At 43.1% G+C, this 25,418-nt stretch overlaps 1 protein-coding gene across 1 annotated transcript; it reads left to right on the top strand.

Annotated features, from left to right (window-relative positions):
• Nucleotides 1-23,755, top strand: arsj (arylsulfatase family, member J). Its single transcript, XM_039821280.1, has 2 exons — nucleotides 1-874; nucleotides 21,013-23,755. Exons 1-2 carry the CDS (start codon nucleotides 564-566, stop codon nucleotides 22,409-22,411), a joined length of 1,710 nt encoding a protein of 569 aa, XP_039677214.1. The 5' UTR covers nucleotides 1-563; the 3' UTR covers nucleotides 22,412-23,755.
• Nucleotides 23,756-25,418: the final 1,663 nt, after the last annotated feature.

Raw genomic sequence — 25,418 nt, 5'->3', positions numbered from 1 at the left:
TCAGCGGTCCCGAACGGACCTGCCTCTTATAGACAGAGATATTAGACAGATATCCATGTGTGTGTCTCCACGCCTCGGTGTGCTCTCAGCCCGGGAGGACCGCTGTGTGACAGGATGGAGGACATCTGCTGTCAGCTCAGTGCACCGGCTGCTTCACTGTCAGCTAGGACTCTGGGAGCTCTGCGCGTCTTTTGACAGAAACTACACCGTCGGGGGGGAATGCTAGACAAACCGTACGTGTTGTTTCATACACATGTAGTTTGGAGACTTGTGAAGGTTAGCAACATGCAGAGTGTGTTTTAAAACTCAAACACCAGCTGACCAGGAGGTGCTTTTGGTTTCCACGTGGATTAATCGACAGTTGTGGTCGCCTCTGACTTTTTTTTCTTCTTTTTCTTCCACAAACCGCGAAGCTGTCAGTGTCAGTGGAGAAACGAAGTTAACACGATGTACGCGAGCTGCTGTTCCCCCCCGAACATGTGCAACAAGTTACCGCGTGCGCACACACACCGGCCCACTGACCGACGTTAGCCGCGAACCGGAGGTCTCAATCTGGCTGAAACATGTTTATCTTGTGGGTGCCGGTTAGCTTATTCCTCAGCTTCATCATTTCTCAGACGTGGAGCGTTCAGATGTCGTGGGATAACTGGAACGCCGATTTGCGCAACCGAGGGAATGAGTTCGATAAGCCGAGCTCTCAGCCACACATCGTGTTCATCCTGGTGGATGATCAAGGCTTCCGGGATGTTGGGTACCACGGCTCCGAGATCAAAACCCCGACTCTGGACCGGCTGGCCGCGCAGGGAGTCAAACTGGAGAATTACTACGTGCAGCCGCTGTGCAGCCCGTCCCGGAGCCAGCTCATGACCGGCAGGTACAACGTTAATGCATAGTTCCCTAACTGTGGTCCTTTATGGAGTTTACTGGATGACATATCTGATAAATGGAGTCCAGGCAGACTGCCATGAATGTGTCAGAAAAGCTATTTTAATCATTGTCAAATGAGACAGTTATGGCATGGTATGATCAAATCTCTCTGCTGATGTGATGGTGCAAATTGGCCCTGCAAAGATGAATTGGTTAACTGATTAGTCGTCAACTATTAAATTAATCACCAACTATTTTGATAATAAAAAAATAAAAAGGAAAATTGGGTTAGTTAGGTTAGGGTCAGTGTCCTGGGCCCACAGTGTCAGCTGGGATAAGCAGCTACAGATAATGAATGGATAAATGTATTTTTTTCATTCCTGTCTGTCTGCAGTCAAAGTGTGTAATCCACCATTACTATGGAGCGTCAGGGCTCCAGACTAACTTTTTTCACTAGGAGCACAGTGGCCCCCAACTGAAAATCTTAGGGGCGCAACCACAAAATTTAGGGGCACACACCGTAAATCAACATGCTAACCAAACATTCACATTTATACTAATTTCCACTGTATTACTAATAAACACTTCGATAATAGATGCAGAAATTACAATGTGCTGTTTCAAATTTAGTTTCACATTTTATTTTGCACTTTTGAAGATGCAACATAGAAGGTAAACCTACAGCACCATCGCTGTCATGACAGTACAAATATTAAAAAAATATACCAGCTCTAGTATCCAGTCTACTATTACAATGAATTCAACTTAAAATTAAACATGCATTGTTTAGGCTACTAAACTATATAATAATAAACCCCTCCCTCTCTCCTTCCAAACCTGCCCTACAACCTTGAATTGAATAATTATTAATTTCTTACTCACTGTAATTTTTATTCTTGTATTTATATTATTCTTTTTTAGCCTGTTTTATTTTCATCATGACCGCTTTTAATTGCTCTTTAATTAATGTAAAGCACTTTGAATTGCCTTATTGCTGAGAGGTGCTGTAGAAATCAAGCTGCCTTCAGCCTGTCAGTCAGTCCCCAGGGCAGATAAACCAACGTTGTGCCTGCTTGACTCGCAGGAAGTGTAGCGTCAACAGCCCCGCGACCTCTTTCGCCTCGATATTAATATAATATCGCAGCAAACGCGGTCTGTGTGAAGTTTTGAAAAAATGTAACCACACTTGCAACCACTTTATCAGCATTTCCATAACTGTGACTTCAACAAAACTGCAGAGCCGACGAGTCTGCTTCGTCCGCACCTTTGCACGTGTGTGTGTGTGTGCGCGCCGGAGCTCCGCTCTCTGTCACTATGCAGAGAGGACCATGGATATATTAGGAGAGGACAGATAAGCTTTGTGCTTACATGTTCTCAGGTACCGAAATTTCCACGTTTAACGTTTTAAAAAGGGGGCAAATTTACTGGTCACACATGTGCGACTGGATGTAAAATTTAGTCACACACTCTAAAATTTTGGTCGCAAAATGCGACCATTTGGTCGCAGTCTGGAGCCCTGAGCGTAGATAGAAAGCACCCTATTTAGGATTGGGCATCGAGAACGGGTTTCAACTCAGAATCTTTTTTTTTTTTTTTTTTTGGAATTTGGAATTTGGAAAATTTGGTTTTGAATCCGATCATTGGTTCCAAATTTAACAGACGCAAGTTTGGGTTTCTATAGCGACCACCGTACTGCCAGGTGCTTGTTGTGTTGCAGCCATGGAGCACAGTAAGCAGCGCTCTAAAGTGTGGCTTTATTTTAAATTGAAAAAGCCTGGTAAAAGTGTAAACCACCATTGAATCAAAATAAAATGTTCCTCTTATCTGTGAAATAAGCATGTGACCCGTTTCAACTCCACCCCTCAAGGAATCGGAATTGAGAATCGATTAGAACCGGAATGGAAAAGAAGGATTGGAATTGGAATCAGAATTGTTCAAATCAAAACGATGCCCAACCCTACCCCTGCTGCGTTCATCAAACCGGGATTTAAAGCTTAGTTACTGACACATATACCCATCAAAGCAAGGTTTCTCCTGGGACAATGGTCTGTCTCCACAACTTGTAAAAACTAGGGCTGTCAATCAATTAAAATATTTAATCCTGTTGCATTAATATCGCATGATTGTCCATAGTTAACTCACGTGAAATGTTAGATGTTAAATGTACTTTAGAAGGGATTTTTTTTCAAGTTTTTAAATGCTCTTATCAACATGGGAGCGGACAAATAGGCTAGCGTCATTGCAAATGTTTATTATTAATTCACTCATCAAAAACAATAAACAATGCTGTTAAGAATATTCTCCAGAGTAACCTAAAAGGTGCTGTATGCTCCAAAATATGCTGAAAGCATAGTATGGTAAACTCCAGCCCATCAAAAACAATGTTTGGCGTTGAAAGGAATTTGCATTAACTCATTATTGCGTTAATTTTGACAGCCCTATTAAAAACTCTTTCATTTGTACAATGGGAACATAAAATGTGATCTGTGTTTTTAGGTTTTCTTCAGTAATCCAATAATAGTTGTCTGTAGATCCATGGATGCCAGGGATGCACCCATCCAACTTTTTCAGTCCCAAAAACCTGGGCTTTGTGTGTTGGCCTGTATTGAGTACCTATCCGATATCCCTGTTTAATTGATAAGCTGTATGCCTCAATGTGTGGAAGTGACCTGAATCATTCTTTTATGTGTAAGGCAACATCAGGCTTGACTTAAAGATTTTCCTAACTTTGTAAAGCAAAATGTGAAATAATAAACACATAGATATTGTTGCAGAGGCTCTATAATTACAGGCCGGCTGCTCTCTGTTACAATCACATAGTGTACATCTGTTAAATACACTTCCTATGTTCCCCCAAATCTTGATGTGAATAATTCAGTCTGAGACCGTTGGGATCTATTTACTGTATCACACTTTAATGTGTGTGTGGTTTTGAAAGGGTAGCTATTACAACAACTCAATCATAATAAATGCAAAAGCATTTCCACAGCTATTCATTTAAACTGTAATTACGGAATCATAACAATGTATCCAGTAAATAAATGTGACAGCGTACATTCCTCTGGACACACACCGGGAATGTAAACGATGGATCAGCTGTGAAAGGTACTTGAACAGACAAATTATAATCCTCTCAACAGATATATACATTTACTGAATTGTCATTTATTAATAAATCCTCCAAGCGGCTGATGTGTTTGTTGTTAGCTGCCTCAGCTACCGGTCTCCCTGTATCAACGCGCTGCTGACGCATAATGTAGAACTCGCACGTGTGAGCAGACATCATAGAAATGAGTTGAATAGATTGGCCCCATTGTCACGATACCTGATCTACCCGTAGCACGAGCTGCAGTGTCATCAACACGCCCGCTCGCTCGCTGTGAATTGTCTGGACGACTCTCTGGCTGGGCTCAATCTAGGGCGGGGCAATATATCGATATTATATTGATATCGATATGTAAGGCTAGATTCAGCAGCTGCAGATTATTTCTCACATCAAATGTTTTCAGAAACACATTTCAGTGAACCATTGTCATATAATATAAGAATGTTTCCAAACGGGCCGCCATGTTGGCCCGTTTTAATATTTGGGAGCAGACAGCCCAGGAGTGAAGCGTTCGTCCAATCAGGTGCATCCATTGCGGTTCGGAGGGCGGAGCCTGTTTTCTTTGCTTGTCAGTGGTCATTGAAGAGAAATTGATAACTGCTAGTTGCGAGCCCATCAAGCATCCAATGCTGGGAAGAAGAGGGGCGGTCCCTGCCTCCAAAAAAATCGCCCATGTGGACACAGGAACTGTTAGAGCATGATTATGTGGCGCAGTAGTCCCAATTTTATCTGAAGGGGGCTCACTGTGTCAGACTTTAAAGGTCCCATGGCATGAAAATTTCACTTTGAGTTTTTTTTAACATTAATATGCGTTCCCCCAGCCTGCCTATGGTCCCCCAGTGGCTAGAAATGGTGATAGGTGTAAACCGAGCCCTGGGTATCCTGCTCTGCCTTTGAGAAATTGAAAGCTCAGATGGACCAATCAGGAATCTTCTCCTTATGAGGTCATAAGGAGCAAGGTTACCTCCCCTTTCTCTGCTTTCCCCGCCCAGAGAATTTGGCCCACCCATGAGAGAGAGACATCATGGCTTTCAAACGAGCAAAGTGGCAGTTGGTCAAGGCCACCCCTCCACCTTGCCCCCCCCTCTCTCCTCCTTAATAGTTACAGACACAGAAATGGCACATCCTAAGGAAAGCTCATTGTGGGACTGGCTCTAGTGGCTGTAATTCTGCACCAATGCTGAATTTTGGGAAAGAGACTTCAGATCCAGTATTAGGGGACCACTAAGGTCTATATAAAAGAGACTTCAGATCCAGTATTAGGGGACCACTAAGGTCTAAAGCATCCAAAGAGCACCATGTCATGGGACATGGGAAAAAAAACTACAAAAAGTTGGTAAGTGGGCTACTCATTTTAGTTTCCAAATGAAGGCGCAGCAGCGTTGCCTTAGCAACAACTTTGTGACCCAGCGGGGGCAGCAGCAAGCTGTAAAGAGATATCAGAGGGCGACCTGTTTAACGGGTACAGGATACAGAACTGTGGTCTGGCTTTGTACTGTAGTTTGCTTACAGTGTGTTTCACATCAGCAGTTCCCCTCTTTGAACATGCAGCTCTGCAGGGCTTCTCTTCCCCTGCCCCCTCCATCTGTTCCACTCCTTAGCAAAAAAAAAGAGGAGGCTTGCTGGGCACCACGTTTTTTTGGCAGGTGTCCGAGAACATAATGAGAAAAGTGCAGCTACCGAGTCGTTCCTCTGCTCTCTGTAAGCTGCTCCAACCTCTGACTGGAGCTACAGCTAACATCCATGTGGACTGTAGATACACTTATGTTTCCAGGCTTGTGTTCCTGAATGAATGGTTGCAGAGGAGTGTGTGAAAAGCCCCCATCCGACCATGTGTTAACATGAAAGCATCAGCTGTCTGTCAGCTGGACGCTCTCCAAATTTCTGTGCCTAATTCAGTGGTCTCGCAGTGGTTATGCAGTTGTGGAACCAGGATAGTCTCCAAGGTATGATTTGTGATTTGCAGGTCAAAAGACATCTCTAGGTTGAAAACATCTAAATTGGGTTCAAACATGAACCAAAGTCACAGGTTGCATTTGTCAACCAAAGAGTGACGGTCCATCACAGATGGGTTTAAGTGAATAGTTTTGAATAGTTGAATAGTTTTTAGAAGCCTGAAAAGAGAAGAAGCAACCTTTAGAGAAATGTCTGATGACATGTCCTTTCTTGTTAATCTTGTGTCCTTTTTAGATTACGGCTGTTTGGGAACTGGTTTAGGACACATGTATAACCATTGTTCAGTTCAATGTCTAGTTAGGACCTGTTTCACTTTGGAGGAATTAACAGTAAAGTGGTAGTAAATGTAGGTTTCATTGTTAAACAGGAGAGGAAAACCTGTAATCATACTCTATTTGAAGTCATTGTCAGTCATTGTTGTTGAAAACAAGTGAAGGAGCATTCTCAGAGAGAGGCGTCTTTTTATTTAATATAGGTTATTCGATGTAGACAATTTGATCATGCTTTATAGATATATATATATTTTCAAACAGGAAAGGAAACCCTGTCTTTGCTTGTCATTTGATCAATGTCTGTTTCGATATAAGTGCTTGTGACATCCCACATTTGGCTTTGACTCACAACTGAACATTTAGCACACTTTTTAAATTTTATATCATGCATCGCCGTTTAGCCTGTAAATGCCAAGATAATATTTTTGGTCCATATGGCCCAGCCGGTGATGGCTGGATTCAGTAATTAACTAGTCAAACACACGCAGACGAACGCTCAAGACGGCGTCGCTTCGGGGTGTTCCGAGGCACTTTTTGGACCTCGGGGAACAGACTGATCAGTCCGACTGCCTTTTCTGGCTCAGTTAGCAACAATTAGCTCCGTTAGCTCCGGTTGGCTCCATTATAAAGATGTGGAGTGGAGGAGACTGCCGTGGACAGGGGTATCAACCGAACTCTGATAAATGATGTTCAGGGAGCTATCACAGCGGCGTGGGTGCGGCATTTCCACGGTTTGGTAATACAGTTAATCCCATGACAAGACAACCAGCAGCAGCATGCTACTGCTAACGATATCTTCTGTAAATGTAATTTGGGATGTTGTCTACCTGGTTGGGTCTCAATCTACCTGGGCGGTTCGCCCAAGTAGTACCTATGTATGGGAAACACTGTATTAAAGGGGTGATAGAATGATTATATAGGGTAGGGCTGGGCGATAAAACGATAACGATATGTATCGCGATAGACACGTAATCAATATCAATAGAAAATGCGTTCGATAAAACGTTCGATAACTTGTTTTTCTTCTTCGGAAGAAACCAGAAGTTGCAAAGCAAGTTTGGTTGCATGAACAAAGGCACTCACTCTCTGGTAACCTAGCAACGTAGGGAGTGACACTCTAACAGCCAATCATGTAACAGTATCATGTTTGGTTGCGCCACATCGCTGTCTCGTGTTGGATTCTACAATAACAGAACCGGCGGCGTGGAGCGATAAGTGGAAAGTGAGTGCCGCAGCGAGCGAGGAAATTGTTGATAAAACAGGAAAAGTCAGTATGGCAGTTTTGGGGATTTTATAAGTCTGACCGTCGTCCCCACCAACACTACCGCAAACTTGTTTTACCACCTTAGCCGCGCTCATACTTTGGAGCACAGCCGTATTCGCCATCAACGTCCAACAACATCTGCAGCTGCTACACCGCACAAGCAGCAGACCGCCATGGAGAGGTACTCTGCATCAGCGCCTTACTAAACGCTACAAAGAAATACGGAGGCAGAACGTTGCTGAGCACTGTCCGAAGCCAGGTTACCAACCTAGCACTAAACCTGCAGAAAACAGTTCTTCTCAGGTTTCAGGTTTCTCTATGTTTATTTTTAACACTTTGCACCATTTTATTACACCTTATTAAGCAATTCTTACTTATTCTTTCTTCACTGTGATTTTAGACTTATGTTTACATTTTATTTATTTGAGTGATTTCCATGGTTGTGTTGACATTTCTGCTTTTATAACTGAGGGGATTATAATCAGAGGAAGGTTAAGTTTAAAATAAAAATGTTTAAATTTAATATATTTTTCTCCTGGTCCTTATTTTAAATAGGTCATAAAAAATATCAATAATTATCGATATCGACCGATATGAAACACTTATATCGTGATACAGTTTTCAGCCATATCGCCCAGCCCTAATATAGGGTATTTTACACTGTTCCTTAAGGTCTCCTAATGGGGTATGTAACATTGGTTGGGCTGAAAATTGCCCGAATGATATTTTATTAGGCCCTTAACTACCCTGTGAATATGGCTCTATTTGGAACAAGAGCTTTTCTTCCAAATATGGTATGCTGATGAATATTCAGAATGAGCTACGCGCTGATTGGTTTGAGCAAACTACATAGAAACATATGGGAGACTCGACAGCAGGTCTCATTGCAAAGTTATACATTGTTTATCGGGCTATTTCGTTATTAAATTCACTTCTGATACTTTTTCGCGAGAAATCAACTATATAAAGCTCAAATATGGCGGCGTTTTACAAAGGTGATGGCTAATTGCAAATTTGGTAAGACTGTGTGTTGGGAGTTCAGCCGCTGGTGCTGCCCCGCCCCCCGCGCGTGCTGCCTCGCAACCGCCGGTGCTGCCTCCGCCGCCGGCCTGCCTTCCTTCACAGACCCGGCCTGCTATGAGGTACTTGGAGCTCCGTCACGGCGCCACGCAGGGACTACCAACACCGCTGCCCTGACAGAGCTCCAGGGCCTTAACACCTCTCTTCCTGCTAGCTAAATGGCCCGTTGTGTGGTGAGAGCTCCATCAGCGAGCTTGTTACACCAGCAATCTGTTACCAAATGTTACACACACATCACGCCACTTATTCAAAAATCTAACTAAAGGTCTTATAAAGCTAACAACGGTGTCCGATTTCAAGTTAATGAATATTTGTGAAGACAAAGTGTTTCGTTAGCTGCGACTGTCCCTTCAATCCTAGCTATGTGTAGCTACAAACCACGGATAGTTAGCTTCCTTTTCGCCTTAATTCGATTATATTACAGTTTGAATTTCGTCACGCCACTTACACAACATCTAACTATATGTCTTATAAACCTAACAACGGTGTCCGATTTCAAGTTAATGAATATTTGTGAAGACTAGGTGTTTCGTTAGCTGTGACTGTCCCTTCAATCCTAGCTACAAATCACGGATAGTTACCTTCTTCGCCTTAATTCGATTATATTACAGTTTGAATTTCGCCCGCAACTATACTACACAACATCTAACTAAAGGTCTTATAAAGCTAACAACGGTGTCCGATTTCAAGTTAATGAATATTTGTGAATTCCAGAGGAATTCTAAGAGAAGCTAGCTAGCTCTCATTGATAGAGCTACATCCAGCCGCAGGCGCTATCAATGAGACTTCGCGGACAGGCGTTTATTTCCCCAATCGTTTGTTTAAATAACTCAACACATTATAATTACACACATTTAAAAGAGTAACTGGAACCTGTGGTAACAGATTGCGGTGTGGTGTTACAAGCCGCTGACCGCGCTCTCACTCACACATACCGGGCATTTAGCTAGCAGGAAGAGGGGGAGCTGCAGGCCCTGGAGCTCTGTCAGAGCCGCGGCGTTTAGTGGTCCATTAGCGGTGTTACCGGTGACTCTGGGGTATGGCTGCCAGCCGTAACGGAGCTCACAGCAGGCCGGGCGAGGTAACAACCCAGGCAGCACCGCGGCTTGAATCCGACCCACAGTCGGACAAAATTTGCAGGCTGCAATAGCATCTTTTTGTAAAACGGCCCATATCTGAGCTTTACATAGTTGATTTCTCGCATAAAAAAGTTTCAGAAGTGAATTTTGTAATGGAATAGCAGAGATCTGCGTGACCTAGCTAGATTCAGAAGACTACCTGATCTCAGGTCAGTTGTGTATGTAAATGTTGGGGCGTGACTGTTCTCTTAAGGTTCCGGATTTTGAGGTGCTTACGCAAGCAACTCAGCTTTGTTGAGATTCGCCCGTTTTCAGCGGCAGTTTCAAAATATGAGATTTTCATAGTAAAGGGGTGTCAATGGGATTTTGAGCTTCTATGTATGTCCTTTTTACCCACTGAACTGTCGTTATTCAACTATGACAGGGTAAAATCGGTTTTGCATTCTATCACCCCTTTAATAACTAGTAAGCAATTGCTTACTTTGACCTTTTATTGCATGTCAGTGGAGTAATGCATGTTGTAATGTTGGCAATTGATTTCTGGTGGGTGTACTTGCTGTGTCTGCACACCCTGGGAAGCAGCAGGACATTTTGTACAGTAAGAAGTTCTGAAGAAGTTGATAAGACTTTGGTCAGAAGTAAACCAAATGAGAAAATAGGCTCCATGTTAAAATGGCTAGATTGTTTTTGAATTTAATGAATTGATAAAACTGACCTGGCAGATAAAGAGAAGCAGTTGTGTACAGCTGCTGTTGGAACCGTAGCAAAGCACTTTAACCTTCCAGTAATAGGAGCTTAGAAAAGATTTCCATGCTGTCCACCCCCTGGGAAACTCACCGCATCCGAAAAAAAATTCAACCTGTCTGGTTTTCTTTAAGCTGCCCTGATGAGATTAGAGGCTTACAGTCAGAGCTTTCCTTCAATCTAGCGTGATTGTGCTTTTCAACCCCGTCCTGCTCCCACTGATCTTTACTGATCAACAGAGGTGGGTTGCCAAAGGGGAGGGCAGAGGTTGCTCCTCCAGGCAGCCCCTACACTTCAAAAAATGTTAACTATGTTTGAGGAATGTACACGGTGAAGCAATATTTCTGAAACCTTTCCACTTTTTATTTTTGGGTCCTTTTGTAATTTAGTCAACGCGCTTCTGGAGTGTCAAAGATGAATGTTGCAGAGTTTGAGAGTCAACGTACCTGTCTAGACAAATCCAGCATTTGGACTTTCTGGCACGTTCCATACATCATAAATACACCTTTCACCTCTTGTATCAGTCGCTAATCTCTAACCCTTTGCACTTCTTTTCTTGACTCTTCAGTTACACACCTGCAGGTAGGAGTGGAGTATATACTAGTGGCCAATGCACAAAGCCTCTTACGTTTTTCTGATAATGATTTTACTTACAGTAGGGTATTATTTTTTTCTAACGAATAAACTAAGTGCTGATTAAATCTATAATCTAGCAGCAACTGCTTCTTAGTGTGTCCATAGGGTTGTTCCTGCACCGAAACACTCTTTTTAGAACAATCTGTTAAGCCATAACAGGGGTTTTGCTGCATAGAGACCTTTTTGGTGCCCCCTGAAGAGGTTTTAGCCAGCGCAGAAGGAAAATCACCAGTGCCAAAACGTCTTTGACTTCCAGCCGCCAACTCCCCTCTCATCCACAGGCGATATATTTTACACATGCGGCACCTGCTGCATTGTTTTGACCAGAGTTTAGAACGCCAACACAAAGAAAGATGAAGGTGGCATGAGGGACATCCAGCGGAATTCCTGCCAGCACTTGAACAATTCTGTAAATGATGATATAGACTAGGCTGTAGCGGGCGGTGACCATGCTGCCCTGAGGCGGTGGCGCAGCGAGAAGCCACTGCTGTCAGGCGCCGTCTGATGGCAACAGTATTAAATTGAGACAGTTTCATAACCAGTTAAAAATTTCTCATAATCGCGTTACATAGTAGTCTAATTCCGTGTTTTGGTACAGTTGGTTTTCAAACCTGATGCGACCCGTCCGGGAGTACGTGTGAAAAGTGTAACCACAGTTGCGACCTCTTTTTCGGTTTTGCCCTGACTCCCCGTTACCTGAACAAGCTGCAGAGATGTCGTCTTGCTCTGTCTCACTGCTGAGCCCTGTTCACATAGCAGCAGCTGTAAAACTGTATTTCACACAATGATGGTTAAATTTAGGAATGAATCTGCGGTTCAGATGCACGCCGAACAGTAGGGGTATTTCGTTACACTACTACTGCATATAATCAGCCTGTTCTCGTGAACCGTACCTTCGAAAAGTTAAGCACTGTAATTTGTATGATTTCCACTCGACATCAGGGTGGATGGGTGGACTTTAAAACCAAAGAGCGGAGTTCGCTTCCCGGGGAAAACAAGACTTTCACCCAGGAAAGTGGGAGTGTTTTAATCCAAACCACGATCTTTTTCCTAAACTTAACAAGTCGTTTCGGTGCCTAAACTTAACTTTCGTTGCCGCATAACGTTTACTTTTTCTCGCCTAAACTTAACCATAATCTCTGCCAAAATGACCGGCAGCTCACGGTGCTCTGTACCCGGCTCACAGTCACCTATTCTCGGGTAACTGAACTACCAACTACCGCTGACCTGATGGAGCACCGTGCGGAGCACTGTAGCCAGCGTCACAGAGCTCTGTAGCGGCTAAACACATCTACTAACTGCCGCTTATATGACCGAGCTGGGACGGAGGTCTGTAGCCGGCCTCACGAAGCACTGTAGTGGCTTAAACAGCTAGCAACTGCCGCTCGCCGTCATGTTTATCTGTGTTTTTTGCCCCCAACGGTGCCTTCCAAGCAGCGCTGCCTGGAAGGCGCTGTTGGGAGGCACTGGTTATGGTTAGGGTTAGGGTTAAGGTTAAGGTTAGGGTTAGGTGCCTTGAAGACAGCGTTCGCAGCGCTGCCTGGAAGGAGCAGTTGGGGGCAAAAAACACCATTGAGCCGCCGTCACAGAGCTCTGTAGCCGATGTGTGAATGCGTTGGTATATTCAACAGGACTGACAAATTAGAAACCCGTACAAATAAGCTACACGTATCACTGTACACCAACAATAGCAGTACCTTATGTAAGTTACTGTGTAGCTGACTGGATTGAATGTTCCAGGTGTGTGTCTGGATTCAGTGGGACATTAAAAAAACTCCCTCTAAAACACCTCAACATTTTTGTGCTGCGATAGAAAAGCCCCCTTATATATTCCATTATATTGTATATATTTTGAATTTTTATCTGCCACCAGAATTGTGTTTTCCTTAACGTAAATAAGTTTTCACCATAAATTGGTACATAAAATGTATCAGAATGCAGGAAATAAAGTCGTCAACGCTCAAAATGTCCAACATTTGTATGAAAACCCAAGTATTCAAGGAAATATCCTAAAGACAGGACTTAATATTAACTGAAGATTAAGGAGCTTCATGGAACTGGCTACAGCAAGTTATAGCTGGTTTAACATCTCTATTTACATTGCAGACAAGGCAACCTGAACTGTACAGAATGTCCTAATCTTGTCTTCATAGTCACCCTGTCCACCACAGGTGTTTAAGATGCAATCACGCTTGTCAAGCAAAGAAAAACATATTTGAAACTAAATTAAATTTCATTATCAGTCCGCTATATCCGTGAATGAGCTATCGTCCATCAACAAACTGAAGATGAAGAATGCACTCTGGCGTCCCTGGGCAATAAGTAGCAGGCCTCAAGCAAGGACTGCGGCTTGATTCCAAAAAGCTCTTCTGTCATCCTTGAACACTGTGCTCTTATATCATAGCCCACTGGACTGGAATCTGGTCTTAAACCATAAGGAGAATGGGGTTGTGTATTTGCTCAAAGCAGCCATTTTTCACTCGCTACAACTGTGGCTCCTACTTGTTCACACACTTCCCATCTGTCCACACTTATCTCAAACTCGTCTTAGCCTCTCACTCACCCTTTTCTTGTTGTTTCAGTGATCTGTCTCTCTTTTCCTTCCGTTCCTCGCCCCACACCAGTCTGTCCTGGAACTCTGTGTCAAGTTGTGCAAAGATGTCCCGAGCAAGTGAATGTTTGGGGTGACGAATAATCAAGGTGTCTGAAGAAGTTCGGATTCAGAGATAGCAAGGGAGTAAATGAAGAGCCTGCTGAAAAGAAGAGCAAAGTAAGACAAACTACTCCGGGGCTGACTTTGATTAAATGCAGAGCGCAGAGTTGAGCCTGCTTATTTGAACCATATGTGAGGAGGACGTGGAGCAGGAATACACGAGAAGGCCCCAGCCTGGGCAGCTGGTCTGCTCGGGAACCTCCACAACCTCAGTGGCTGGATTGGTGGCCAATGCACTTGTTTTGTGGGACTGTCTTGTGATTGTTTGGAGATTTGAATTTAATGGTGTGTGATTTGTTGACCTTGTGGCTCAATGCTTTTGTAAATAAACGAGAGAGATAGCATGATTATAGCAGTGTTTAAGACTAATTTAGCCTTTACTCAAGGAATGCAACAGTACCCTTTGGCATGATAAGATAGGGAATGGAGCCACTGTAGAAATATTTCCCTGCTTGTAAGTGGCTTGAATCCATACTGGATAAAGGATGCAGAGATGCTGTGGCTTTCTATTCATTCATGCCCTTTGTTTTAAAAGAACCCATACATCAGTCACATTGGACGTGTGGAAGGACTGCTGGGCAGGAGGGAAGATCACCAGAGGGCAGTAGTTACTGCAGTCATTTTTAAGGCCTCATAAATACTTACAACCTAGAACTGTCCACCAGCTGCCCCAAACCCTGCAAAGTCAAGACCTAGTTCCCTTGTGAACCCCCTCATATTTCAAAGAGAAACAACTCAGGGATACTTTTAAAGTCTTTGCACTCCACCTTATACCCTTCTCCTTCAAGACCTTGGGCTGGTTTGATTGATTTGTGGAAGGATCTCAGGCTGCACTTAGCATGACATTCTCATTACACGGCTGTAATCTTTTGGTATGTGAACACCACCAAACCTGCAGGAGCTGCAAAAGAAGGGGTCAGGGCTCTAAGTGGTCGAGTCTTACACGCGCACACACACACACACACACACACACACACACACACACACACACACACACACACACGTCTTAATGAATTTGCACATGTGGTCTCCATATATTTAATCCTGTCTGGGTTGCATCAACTATTCTTTTCACTTCAGGTTCTACCAGGCCTCATTTTCTGAATCCCATTGCTCTCCTGGCATTGATGCAAAAGTGATTGACAAATAAAAATAAACGAAGTGAAGGGCAAAAGTGGAAAAACAGTCCTTGTATAAATGGAATGACTACAAAAGTAGATTCAACATAATGGAGCATATTCCATCCAAAAGTCATTTTATAGACATTTATTGGCTAATTACAAGACTTGGTTCAACATGTACTATGCTTGTGGAAAGTCTGGAGAGATTACGGAGAACAAGGTTTTACAAGTACTCACTTTTCATCAAGTTAATTATATATTATGTGGCTCTTTTCAACAGAAAAGTGGCGTAAACAAGCTTCTTTTTCCTAAAGAAACACATTCCCATGCCAGGCTTGGTTGTTGGTTGTTGTTGTCTTACCCTCAAAAACATGTTGCGCTCAGTTCACTTTTTCATTACCATCCCTTTCTTAGTTCACTGCATTCAAATCTCGTCGCCTAATGACAGACCAACAATGCCTCCTCTATCCCCCAGTGTGAATGTCTCCCCCAGCCTAGACCACCAAGTGACAAGACATTCTTCTCATCGCCATATGAAACCAAGACTCTCTCTTGGCGCCCACCAGGGCCAGTGTGGTCTCATTTTGAATTCACCGACCTGACCTCAAAGACTTGCATGAATAGAGGTATCAAATTCGGAATCGTGCCGTATTATTATCCTGAGGAGTTAGTGATTAAATATTTTAAAGGTCCTGGGAACCAGCTTTCAAAATCTGTTGGCATTATTGTTGCCAAGTAGTAAACATTAAAGTTTCCAAACTTGATTTCCAAAAGATTTGGAGGCATCAAACCCAGATGGCACTTTGTTTTTAGCAAAACACAGTATCATTGTCCCTATAGAGAACAAACCGTTCTGCCACCAAGTTCCTCCAGAAAGTCTCCGCCAACTGCAGCTGGAATTGAAACACAGCAGTCCCAAGGTGATCAGGGTTTCCCCAAAGAAATTGGTTAGTTGAGGTGGTACGGGCTGAGCTATGTAAAAAAGCTATGCACTACGTTACCTCTGACCATTAAGTATGGTTGTGGCTATAACACCCACAATCTATCAATTCACCACACGTAATCATTGGTAATGATAGCTCAATCATCATCAAATGTCTGAGAGGTATCTCATATGGACAGTACAGTTTAAAGAGGGCTTCATGATGATGTGCTCAATGAAAAGCACTGGGGGGAAAGTTGATGATAAAATTGACACAAAAGCAAAGTACCTTTTAAATAGTATATTAAATAGACGGACGCCGCCACCTCCATTGTTTTCACTGTACACATGAAGTACAACGTGGTGGCTAAGGGGAATTATGGGGTGGCTGTCCACTAATCGGAAGGTCGGTGGTTTTGATCCCTGGCCCCTGCTGTCAACATGCTGCAAGGTCCTTGGGCAAAGTACTGAACCCCAAATTGCGGTGTGTTAACGTACATGTCTATTGTTCCCCTCCTGAATCAATACAGTTTTTGTATTAGGAAGCAAAGCATTCAAGTAAGGCCTTAGCTTGTCTCTCCTCTTTCATTAAATAAATCAATAGTTCTAGTTAGATGTGGCCGGTACCAGTAGCACTTTGCATATTAGATTACATCAGTGTATGAATGTGTGTGTGTGTGTGTGTGTGTGTGTGTGTGTGTGTGTGTGTGTGTGTGTGTGTGTGTGTGTGTGTGTGTGTGTGTGTGTGTGTGTGTGTGTGTGTGTGTGTGTGAATTAGAGTTGGGTACTATTTACATTTTTACCCCTGAAATTCAGTTCCGGTGCCCAACGGTACCTTTTTTCAGTACCTTCTCTGTAATAACAATGTATTTCAGTTGTAAAAAAACAAATTCCAAACATTTTACACGTGACACACAAAAAAAACCTCCCTCTCCCCTCCCTAACCCGTCCATACAACCGATTTAATCCAAAAAGTATTAATTTCTTACACTGCACTGTGACTTTTATTGTTTTTGTACCTAATTCTATTTTAGCCTGTTTTTATTTTCTAGCTCTTTCATGACCGTTTTAATTGTTCTTTAATGTTTTATGTAAAGTGATTTGAATTGCCTTGTTGATGAAATGAGCTATAGAAATACAATTGCCTTGCCCTACTACCTCAGCCTGTCAGTCTGTCAACAGGGCATAGACCACACTTGCGACCACTTAACCGGCATCGCCGCGACTCACTGTGACTTAAACAAGCTGCAGAAACAACATAGTTGGGCTCCGTCTGCACAACAGCTCTGTGTGTGGTGCTCTCTGTCAAACATGCATTGACATAATTTTGTTGCTACCCTAAAAAGTACCATGTTCGGGACGCAAAATTTTATATATATATATATTAATGCAATTCATTTACCATTCTAGGCCCCACAAATGTCCAATAGTAGGACTGAAATTGCAATAGACATAGGCATGTTTGCATGGCTAAAAACTAATCTCACAGTCTTACTGGTGATCAACTTCATAACAGATCTGTCTAGCCTATCAGTGTTTAGATTCTCCTGATCTCCTGACATTGTTGAATCAGAAATGTAGGTACAAATTATTGTAGCCGTCTGTGGGCACTCAGAGCTAGTACCTCATATTCAGGCGTATGTATGACACGCCAATTCGTATGCCATTATTGGCGTGTTAATTACGCATTTTAGCGTGTTTATCAACGTGGTGGATGGGTAAAACACAGGACTTTCACCCAGGAGACACTTGTAGAAAGTGGTGTGTATGTTTATGTCCGTATACAGCGTAGACATGCACCCGGATACGTCAAAATGCATACAGATAACACGCCACTTGGCTTAAGAAAGTGGGCGTGTATTTTTACGCAAAGTCATGATGTCATGTTGTCGTATTTGTACAGAGAATGGACGAAAGAAGGAGCTTTCTTGGAGAAAAGTAAGCGAGGAAGTTGGACTACCTTAGTATGTTCTGAAATGATGTGTCTGTTGTTGTGTTGATGGAGCAGCTACAATGTTAGCATAGCTCTGATTGATCCAAACTCCATTCAGCATTTTAAAGTTGTTTGCTTGTCTTCTTGCGAACAGTCCCGACAAAGTATGAATTTAGACTTTTTACAAATCTTCATCATGATGTTGTTATTAGTCGTGCATTGCCCGATATTCCTCCACAGCGCTGCGGAGGAAGGTCTGTCTAGTCCACACAGCATTCCGGGATGGGAGAAAAACGTGCTCTGGTTTATTGGCATTTCTTTAAACCAATCGCAATCGTCTTGGGCGGTGCTAAGTGCCGGACGGAGCCACGGTGCCTCTGCTAAATAGTCTCAGGAAGGAACTTGTTTTGGTGGAACGTGTACGTTCAAAAGTAGTTTTAGTTGTGCAACAGAAAACTCAGATTGGACAGATAGTCTAGCTAGCTGTCTGGATTTACCCTGCAGAGATCTGAGGAGCAGTTAACCATAGTCCACCAGAGGTTTAGAACGTCAACACAAAGGAAGCCCAAGGAAAAGGATATCCGGCAGAATTTCCGTCTGCAACGGAGCAATCCCGGAAGTGGAACGTTGTGGATATAGCGACTATGTTGTTATTAATGTTTCTCCATTTATTGCGATTAAATCACAGCAAAATCTGTACCTGAAGTGGCGCTGGAAGTGTCATCCAGACATTACGTTACTTCCTGGAGAAGGCAGTTTGGAGAAGACACAGTTGGATTTTGCGACATGTCTGGGACTTTCCGCAACCGGTACAAAGCAGCAATATTGGTGCTTACACCTCTCCACCGGCAGGCGTAATGCAAGTTAACACAAATGAACACAATATAATCCTGAGATTAGACTCACAGGGATAATAAGGAGCAACTATTCGCTTTTTCGGCCGGTCTGAACACACCATGAGTGTGTAAACCTGCACATGCACACACAATAATGCTAATGTAGTTGAACAGAACTTGTTCGCCATCCTTCTGACAGACTAGTGCTGTGTCAACCCATAAGGTGAATTACTCTGGAGAGAAATCCAATGAGGCCTTGTTCCAGACTTTCATTTGAAAAAAAAAAAATGCTGATTTCACTGTTTACAAAGCCAGGTTGTTGCCATGAATTCTTTCTGCAGTGAAGAAAGTTGGAATAACAATTTTGTATTGCTGATGATTTAAATCAACGTCAAGTTTTATTTTATTTATTAAGTCGGCCTAGCCTGCTGTGCTACATGCAGGGTATTGTGCATGTGTTTGCAGTTGCAATATGTGCATTTATGTGGATATTTGGAATGTTTACTGAATGTTTTGGTTGAGTAGGATTTGAGTTGTAAATCACATTTGGAACGTTACCACATACCACACGCTGGTGTAACCACTGATGACTTTTGCGTTCTCAAGGGGCAATGGAGGTTTGCTAGGCCTGACCTGCTCTCTGGAAACCCTGAACTAGAAACTGATCTTCACTCCCTTTCCCTGCTGACAGCTTAATTGCACACCACTAACCTCAGGGGAAAGCAAGGAGGGCCAAAGGACTATAGAAGGAGAAGAGCTATCTGGCTACATCAGTTCCTTGTGTCCTGGGTGTCTTGCTTTCACTCAAAGCAGACGTGGGGAGTCTGGCAGAAATGAAGTCGGGTGCTCATTTTCCTTGTCTACTGTTTTCCAAAGCCAGCTGGGTCGCCTCGCTGCGAGCCAGGAACACAGTCAGTCTCAGTCTCGATGATGACAAAGTTGACTTTGCTCTTTTAAAGTCAGACCACTAACCCCACAGCTCATCGTTTTAATTGATTTCATTTGAAGTTGCAGCAAGTAGTCTACTCAGTACAATAGCCAAATATTCTTTAGAGAAAAATGAGCCAATAAGACTTAGGCTACGTTCAGACTGCAGGCAAAATTGCCTCACGTAAAAAGGATATGTCCGCAATCCACCCGACCCGAGTTAGATAAGTCCATACATACCCTTCTCATCTCCGTGCGTGTCGTAACTCTGTCAGACGCCCCCACCGCTAGCCTAGCTTAGCACAGATCCTGGAGGTAACCGGCTCCATCTAGCCTAGCTTAGCCCAGATCCTGGAGGTAACCGGCTCCATCTAGCCTACTGCTCCCAATAAGTGACAAAATAACACCAACATGTTCCTATTTCCATGTTGTGATTTGTATAGTCACAGCGTGTACTAATAACAAGGTCACATGAGACACAGCCATCTTCTAACCGTATACATACTGGGAACTATATTCTCAGAAGGCGAAGCACTGCTACTTCTGCTACATGGGTGGAGTGATTTGCTTGCAGCACCTGAGAAGCCCCGTGGTGAGGAGCAGAGAGTAACAACGGTGCTTTTCAGGTATTGCGCTAATCACTCCGCCCAAGTAGCAGAAGTAGCAGTGCTTCGCCTTCTGAGAATTAGTATTTTTTTCCTTTTTGGCCATTTTTGTGTGTTTTTTTTTCAGCACTCTTGCCTATACTCAAAGTTGCTGTCCATTATCCCATCCTCTTTCAGTCACTCGAGAATCGCGATGCATCTAAGAATCAATTATTTTTCCCACCCCTACAGCTTGCTGCCAAGATGACTGCCACAGCATCAGTAGCTCCAGGTCACAACACTACGGTGGCCTTGACGGGCAAAGCACAACGGCAAAACAAAAACACACAGCAACATTTTAGAAAACTCCTTTCAGGGTCGCCTGGGTAGCTCACCTGGTAGAGTGTGCGCCGCAGGTTCAACTGCGGCCCATTGCTGCATGTCATTCCCCCTCTCTCTAAAAATAAAGGCCTCAAATACCCAAAAAGATAATCTGAAAAAAAAAGAAAAATTTATTTCAGAAAACATTTGTTGATGTCTTTTCTGAAATGTTGTGTTTTCTCTTTTTGCCATTGTGCTTTGCTCCTACTATGTTTCCTGTCTGGTCTTGAGTGATACCTTCCTAACCTCCATTACCCATCATCCTCCTTTCACTGCATTGTTCAACATCAGTTGAAAATTACCCTGCATTTAGCTTAACAGCCTATAAGCCCTTGTCTGTTTGCTTTGGACTGGGTCAGTTTTATAAACTTATATTGGCAGCAATTTCACTGTGTAGATCATTTTATTGAAATTCCACACAGTAGCATGTGGACATTAGGGCCTATTATCCTTTCTGGACCAGTTTGTGAGGTGATTGTACAACTTTTTTTTCAGGCATTTCTTACATGATGACCAGCTTTTGTCAAATGTTTCTTTTTCTTTGAAATGGTTAATGTCTCTGACGTGCTGATTTCTGTTTTTATTTTGTAGGTATCAGATCCACACAGGCCTTCAGCACTCAATCATCCGAGCCACCCAGCCCAACTGTCTGCCCCTGGAAAATGTCACCCTGCCCCAGAAGCTCAAGCAAGCGGGCTACTCCACCCACATGGTGGGCAAGTGGCATCTGGGCTTCTACAAGCGTGGCTGTCTGCCCACGCAGCGTGGCTTTGACACTTTCTTCGGCTCTCTGCTAGGAAGCGGTGACTATTACAGTCACTATAAATGTGAAGGGCCTGGTATGTGTGGCTACGATTTGTACGAAGGGGAGGAGGCAGCTTGGGAACAGGACCGCGGCTTGTACTCGACCGTGATGTTCACTCGAAAAGCTATCAGCATCTTAGCCAATCACAACCCTCGCAGACAACCCTTGTTTCTTTACTTAGCCTATCAGGCGGTTCATTCCCCGCTGCAGGTCCCTGCCCGCTACCTCGAGCGCTACAAGGGCATTCCAAACTTGCATCGTCGTAAATATGCCGCCATGGTGTCCTGCCTGGACGAAGCTATCCACAACCTCACGTTGGCGCTAAAACGCTACGGTTATTATGATAACACAGTTATAGTGTACTCTTCAGATAACGGAGGCCAGCCCTTAGCAGGTGGAAGCAACTGGCCCTTGAGGGGGAGTAAAGCCACCTACTGGGAAGGGGGGATTCGGGCGGTAGGCTTTGTCCACAGTCCCCTGTTGGTGAACAAAGGGACAAAATGTCGATCTTTGGTCCACATCACTGACTGGTTCCCTACGCTGGTGACACTGGGTGAGGGGACTTTAGACGAAGATCTAAGTCTGGACGGGTACGACGTCTGGGAGGCTATCAGTGAAGGCCGTCCATCTCCTCGCCAGGACATTCTTCACAACATTGACCCAATCTACATCAAAGCCAAGAATGGTTCGTGGAAGGCCGGGTATGGCTTATGGAACACAGCGATCCGGGCTGCGCTCCGGGTGGGCCACTGGAAGCTTCTGACGGGTGTCCCAGGCTACAGCGACTGGGTGCCCCCGCAGACCTTCTCCAACCAGCGGCTAACCAATCGCTACCATAATGAGCGTGTCCGTTGGGACCGGGGGAATTCTATCTGGCTGTTCAACATCACAGCCGACCCTTATGAGAGAGTGGACCTGTCCCAGCGCTACCCTCACATAGTGAAGAAGATGCTAATAAGGCTAGCGCAGTACAACAAGACCGCAGTGCCTGTACGCTACCCGGCGAAAGACCTCCGCTCTAACCCTCAGTACAATGGGGGCGTGTGGGGACCCTGGTACAAAGACGAGAGGGAGGAGCAAGAGGAGGACGAGAGATACAATAACTTGTTCACCAACCATCTTGGAAAAAGAAGGTGGAAAAAGAAATCAAAGAACAGAAAGTTGAAAAGGAAGGTAGAAGAGTAGCCTACCCCATTTGTGAAAGACTTTAACTGCCTTTTCTCAGGGATTGACACTTCCTGTTTCAGGATTGTCCTCTTCAGACATTCTATCTCCAGTTAGTTTCAACTTGACTCCACTATATACTGTATGAAAAACAATGTGGATGGACCTTTTGAAATGCCTCAAAGGAATAAGAAAAAGATCCTCTCATTCAAACACTGTTGTCATGCATAGACACAACTAAGACCTCATGTTAACGTTAGGGGCATTTAAACGTACAATATGTAACTTTCTGCCGCTAGGGGTCTCTCAACCAAAACAATGGATTGTACACACAGACTTTTGATGATGTTGGGAAGTTGCGTGGAATTATGGGAGTTGTAGTTTTTTATTGTTTAACACCATCGCTGGTTAGAATGCATTCAAGTTTATTCACGTTACGTTTAGTAACGTTTATTTATGTAATTCTAATAAAATAGCTGCATTTCCCCCAACATAATTACGTATTTCTTTATTCGATCTGTATTGGTAGCTGACCAGTTAGCTAGTGAGCCAGCAAGCTAACATTAGCTAGCAGCTAAAACAACAATATATATCACAATATATTTCACAATTTCACCTTTTGGATGGTTTCAACACCGGGCGGACAGGGTTTGTTGTAACGCTAGCTAGCTACTCAACGAGGCTGAGAGACAGGTGTTGCTTTTGTCGGGTTGATTTAGCTAACTGTAAAGACAGCTAAACGCGAAGGGGGGAGAAATTCGGCAGCGAGGAGATTTTCGGCACGAACACCAGTAGCGCTAACGGAGACGTAGCTAACATTATTAGCTTAACTAGCTATTGCTACATGTCCTGGGGCTGTTGTCAGCTCTCATCCCGGATGAAGTCTCTTTGCGCCAGGGGAGTGAGGCAGACAGACCGGGGTGTGCTAGCTGGCTAAATTAGCATTAGCTTAGTCGTCTATCTATAGGCTAACGTTAACGTTACTGGTGAACTCATTCGAGGGTTAGCCCAGTGCTGCTTTTATCCGTGGTCAAAACAATCCTACTACTAATAACTTTATGAGCGTATTGAACGAGGTTGTAACCCTATAATGTTATCCGCCAAGCATTAGCATTAACGTTAGCTACTTGTCAACCAGCACATTGTAGTAACGTTAAGCTGGATCGATATTGCTATTTATCAATAAATAAGATCTCTGCTGTATTACTGTGTTGCAAAGTGGCATGTAATTGATCACAAAATGATGCCTTGTGGCAGAAAAAGTAGTATTACGGTTAGGAGTATTTTTTTCTGTGACATTGTATGATTTACAATTACTATTACGGAGGGTGAGAGGTTATATGACGCCACTGACAGGCGACTAAAGGAAATAAAAATAACAGATTTCTCTGGATTTGACATCTGGTAGAAACATTTGGGATAGTGTAAGTACACAACTCATAAAATATATATAACATAGGTATGGTCGTTTTTAGACATTTTAATGCAGAAATTTTACATATTGTACCTTTAAAGAATGTTACTTTTTCTAGATTGTGTTGCATGCTTGAACTGTTGTCACCTTTGGATTGTTCTGTAGACTGATGTTTCACTTAGAGTAGCATATGACAGTTGCCATGAATTTTGGTGACAGAGAAATAAAGACATAGTTGTGTCATAAAGACATAGTTCTATTATGTTGTTGATTGCAACGATACAGTATCTTGGAAACTGGTGTCGGATTAATGTGATGTATGAGTTGATGTACATTGGATTTATAAGCTCTCTAAGTCTGTCTAAACTTTAGAATAATAGATATTGTTCCCTCTTTTAGATGATGTCTGGTCTGGCACCAGGCCAACCCGAATGTAAAACAAGCTAACACAATAAAAGCCCCCAGACACAAAGCTCTTTGTTTCCAGCTATCTTTCAAGCTCTGTCTGGTTTGCATTTATTACAGCCAAATTTCCTTTATTCTGATGACAATAAGTGCTCTGGTAACTGGAAAGTTTTAACATATTTAGAAGCTGACACGTGGCCACTAAGTACATTTATTCATGGAAAATACCGTAAAGTGGGATATAACTGGTGATAAAGATCTAATTGCTTTCTTACAGTCCTCAAAAAATGGCTGCCTCATCAATCACGGTGTACTGTACAAGAAGTTATGATCAAGGGGAAAAAAAGAAATGGAGCTATTCACACGGAGTGAACATAACTTACAATCTGTAAAACTATATTTCTAAGTTCTGTTGCTTAGCAGCCATCGAACGTCCCCAAACTCCAAATGTTGACGTCTGACTGGAGCTGTTTTGCAAGTACATGTTTGGTGTACTTTACAGGCCAATTAGCTATTTTAATGACACTAAATGACTTCTAAATGTACTGTACCCAATACGATTTATAGTTGCCTAAAAATGGAACATGTTCTGTTTTCATTAGCTTCCCTAGCTTGTTTTTTTTTTTTTTTATTTAGTTAAAAAAAAACTTTTAAAAAATAAAAATATTTTTTTTTTTTTTTAAAATTTTAAAATTTTTTTTGTAGCTTTTTTTTTTTTTTTTTTATTAAGTTAAAAAACACCTTTTTTAAAAAAAAAAATTTTTTTTTTTTTTTTTAATACTAAGAGAGCTCGAAATGATTTTCAACACATGAAACAACAGGAGTGCCAGAGAGAGGGGCTTTCCCGTGGCTGCACATCCCTCCCATTCACACTACAGTATCTTGGATCCCCCTTCCTCTGCACTGTACTCCGAGCCAAGTTATGACCTCAGTCCGTTCAGGCACTGGCTCAACCTTCACAGTGGCATTTGTGGTAACAGTTTATGCTGATATGAAGATGGGTCTTTCCATCCTTTACCGCTGGAAATCTGAAGCAGGTGAGGTCTATTTGGGTTAATCATACTGGTTTTCCTCAGCTCCTTTAAATTAATTTGTGTCTACAGGCCAGATTTTACCCATGGGAACCAGAATTTACCTGGCTAAGCTCCTCTTTACCCTTGACCATAAAACATGAGGGATGCCCTCCATGCATATTATGAGCTGCAGCGG

Source organism: Perca fluviatilis, chromosome 14 (genome assembly GCF_010015445.1).
Source record: "Perca fluviatilis chromosome 14, GENO_Pfluv_1.0, whole genome shotgun sequence".
Taxonomy (NCBI): domain Eukaryota; kingdom Metazoa; phylum Chordata; class Actinopteri; order Perciformes; family Percidae; genus Perca; species Perca fluviatilis.
Note: the sequence above shows the minus strand (reverse complement) of the source record. Positions and strands in the feature narration are given on the sequence as shown.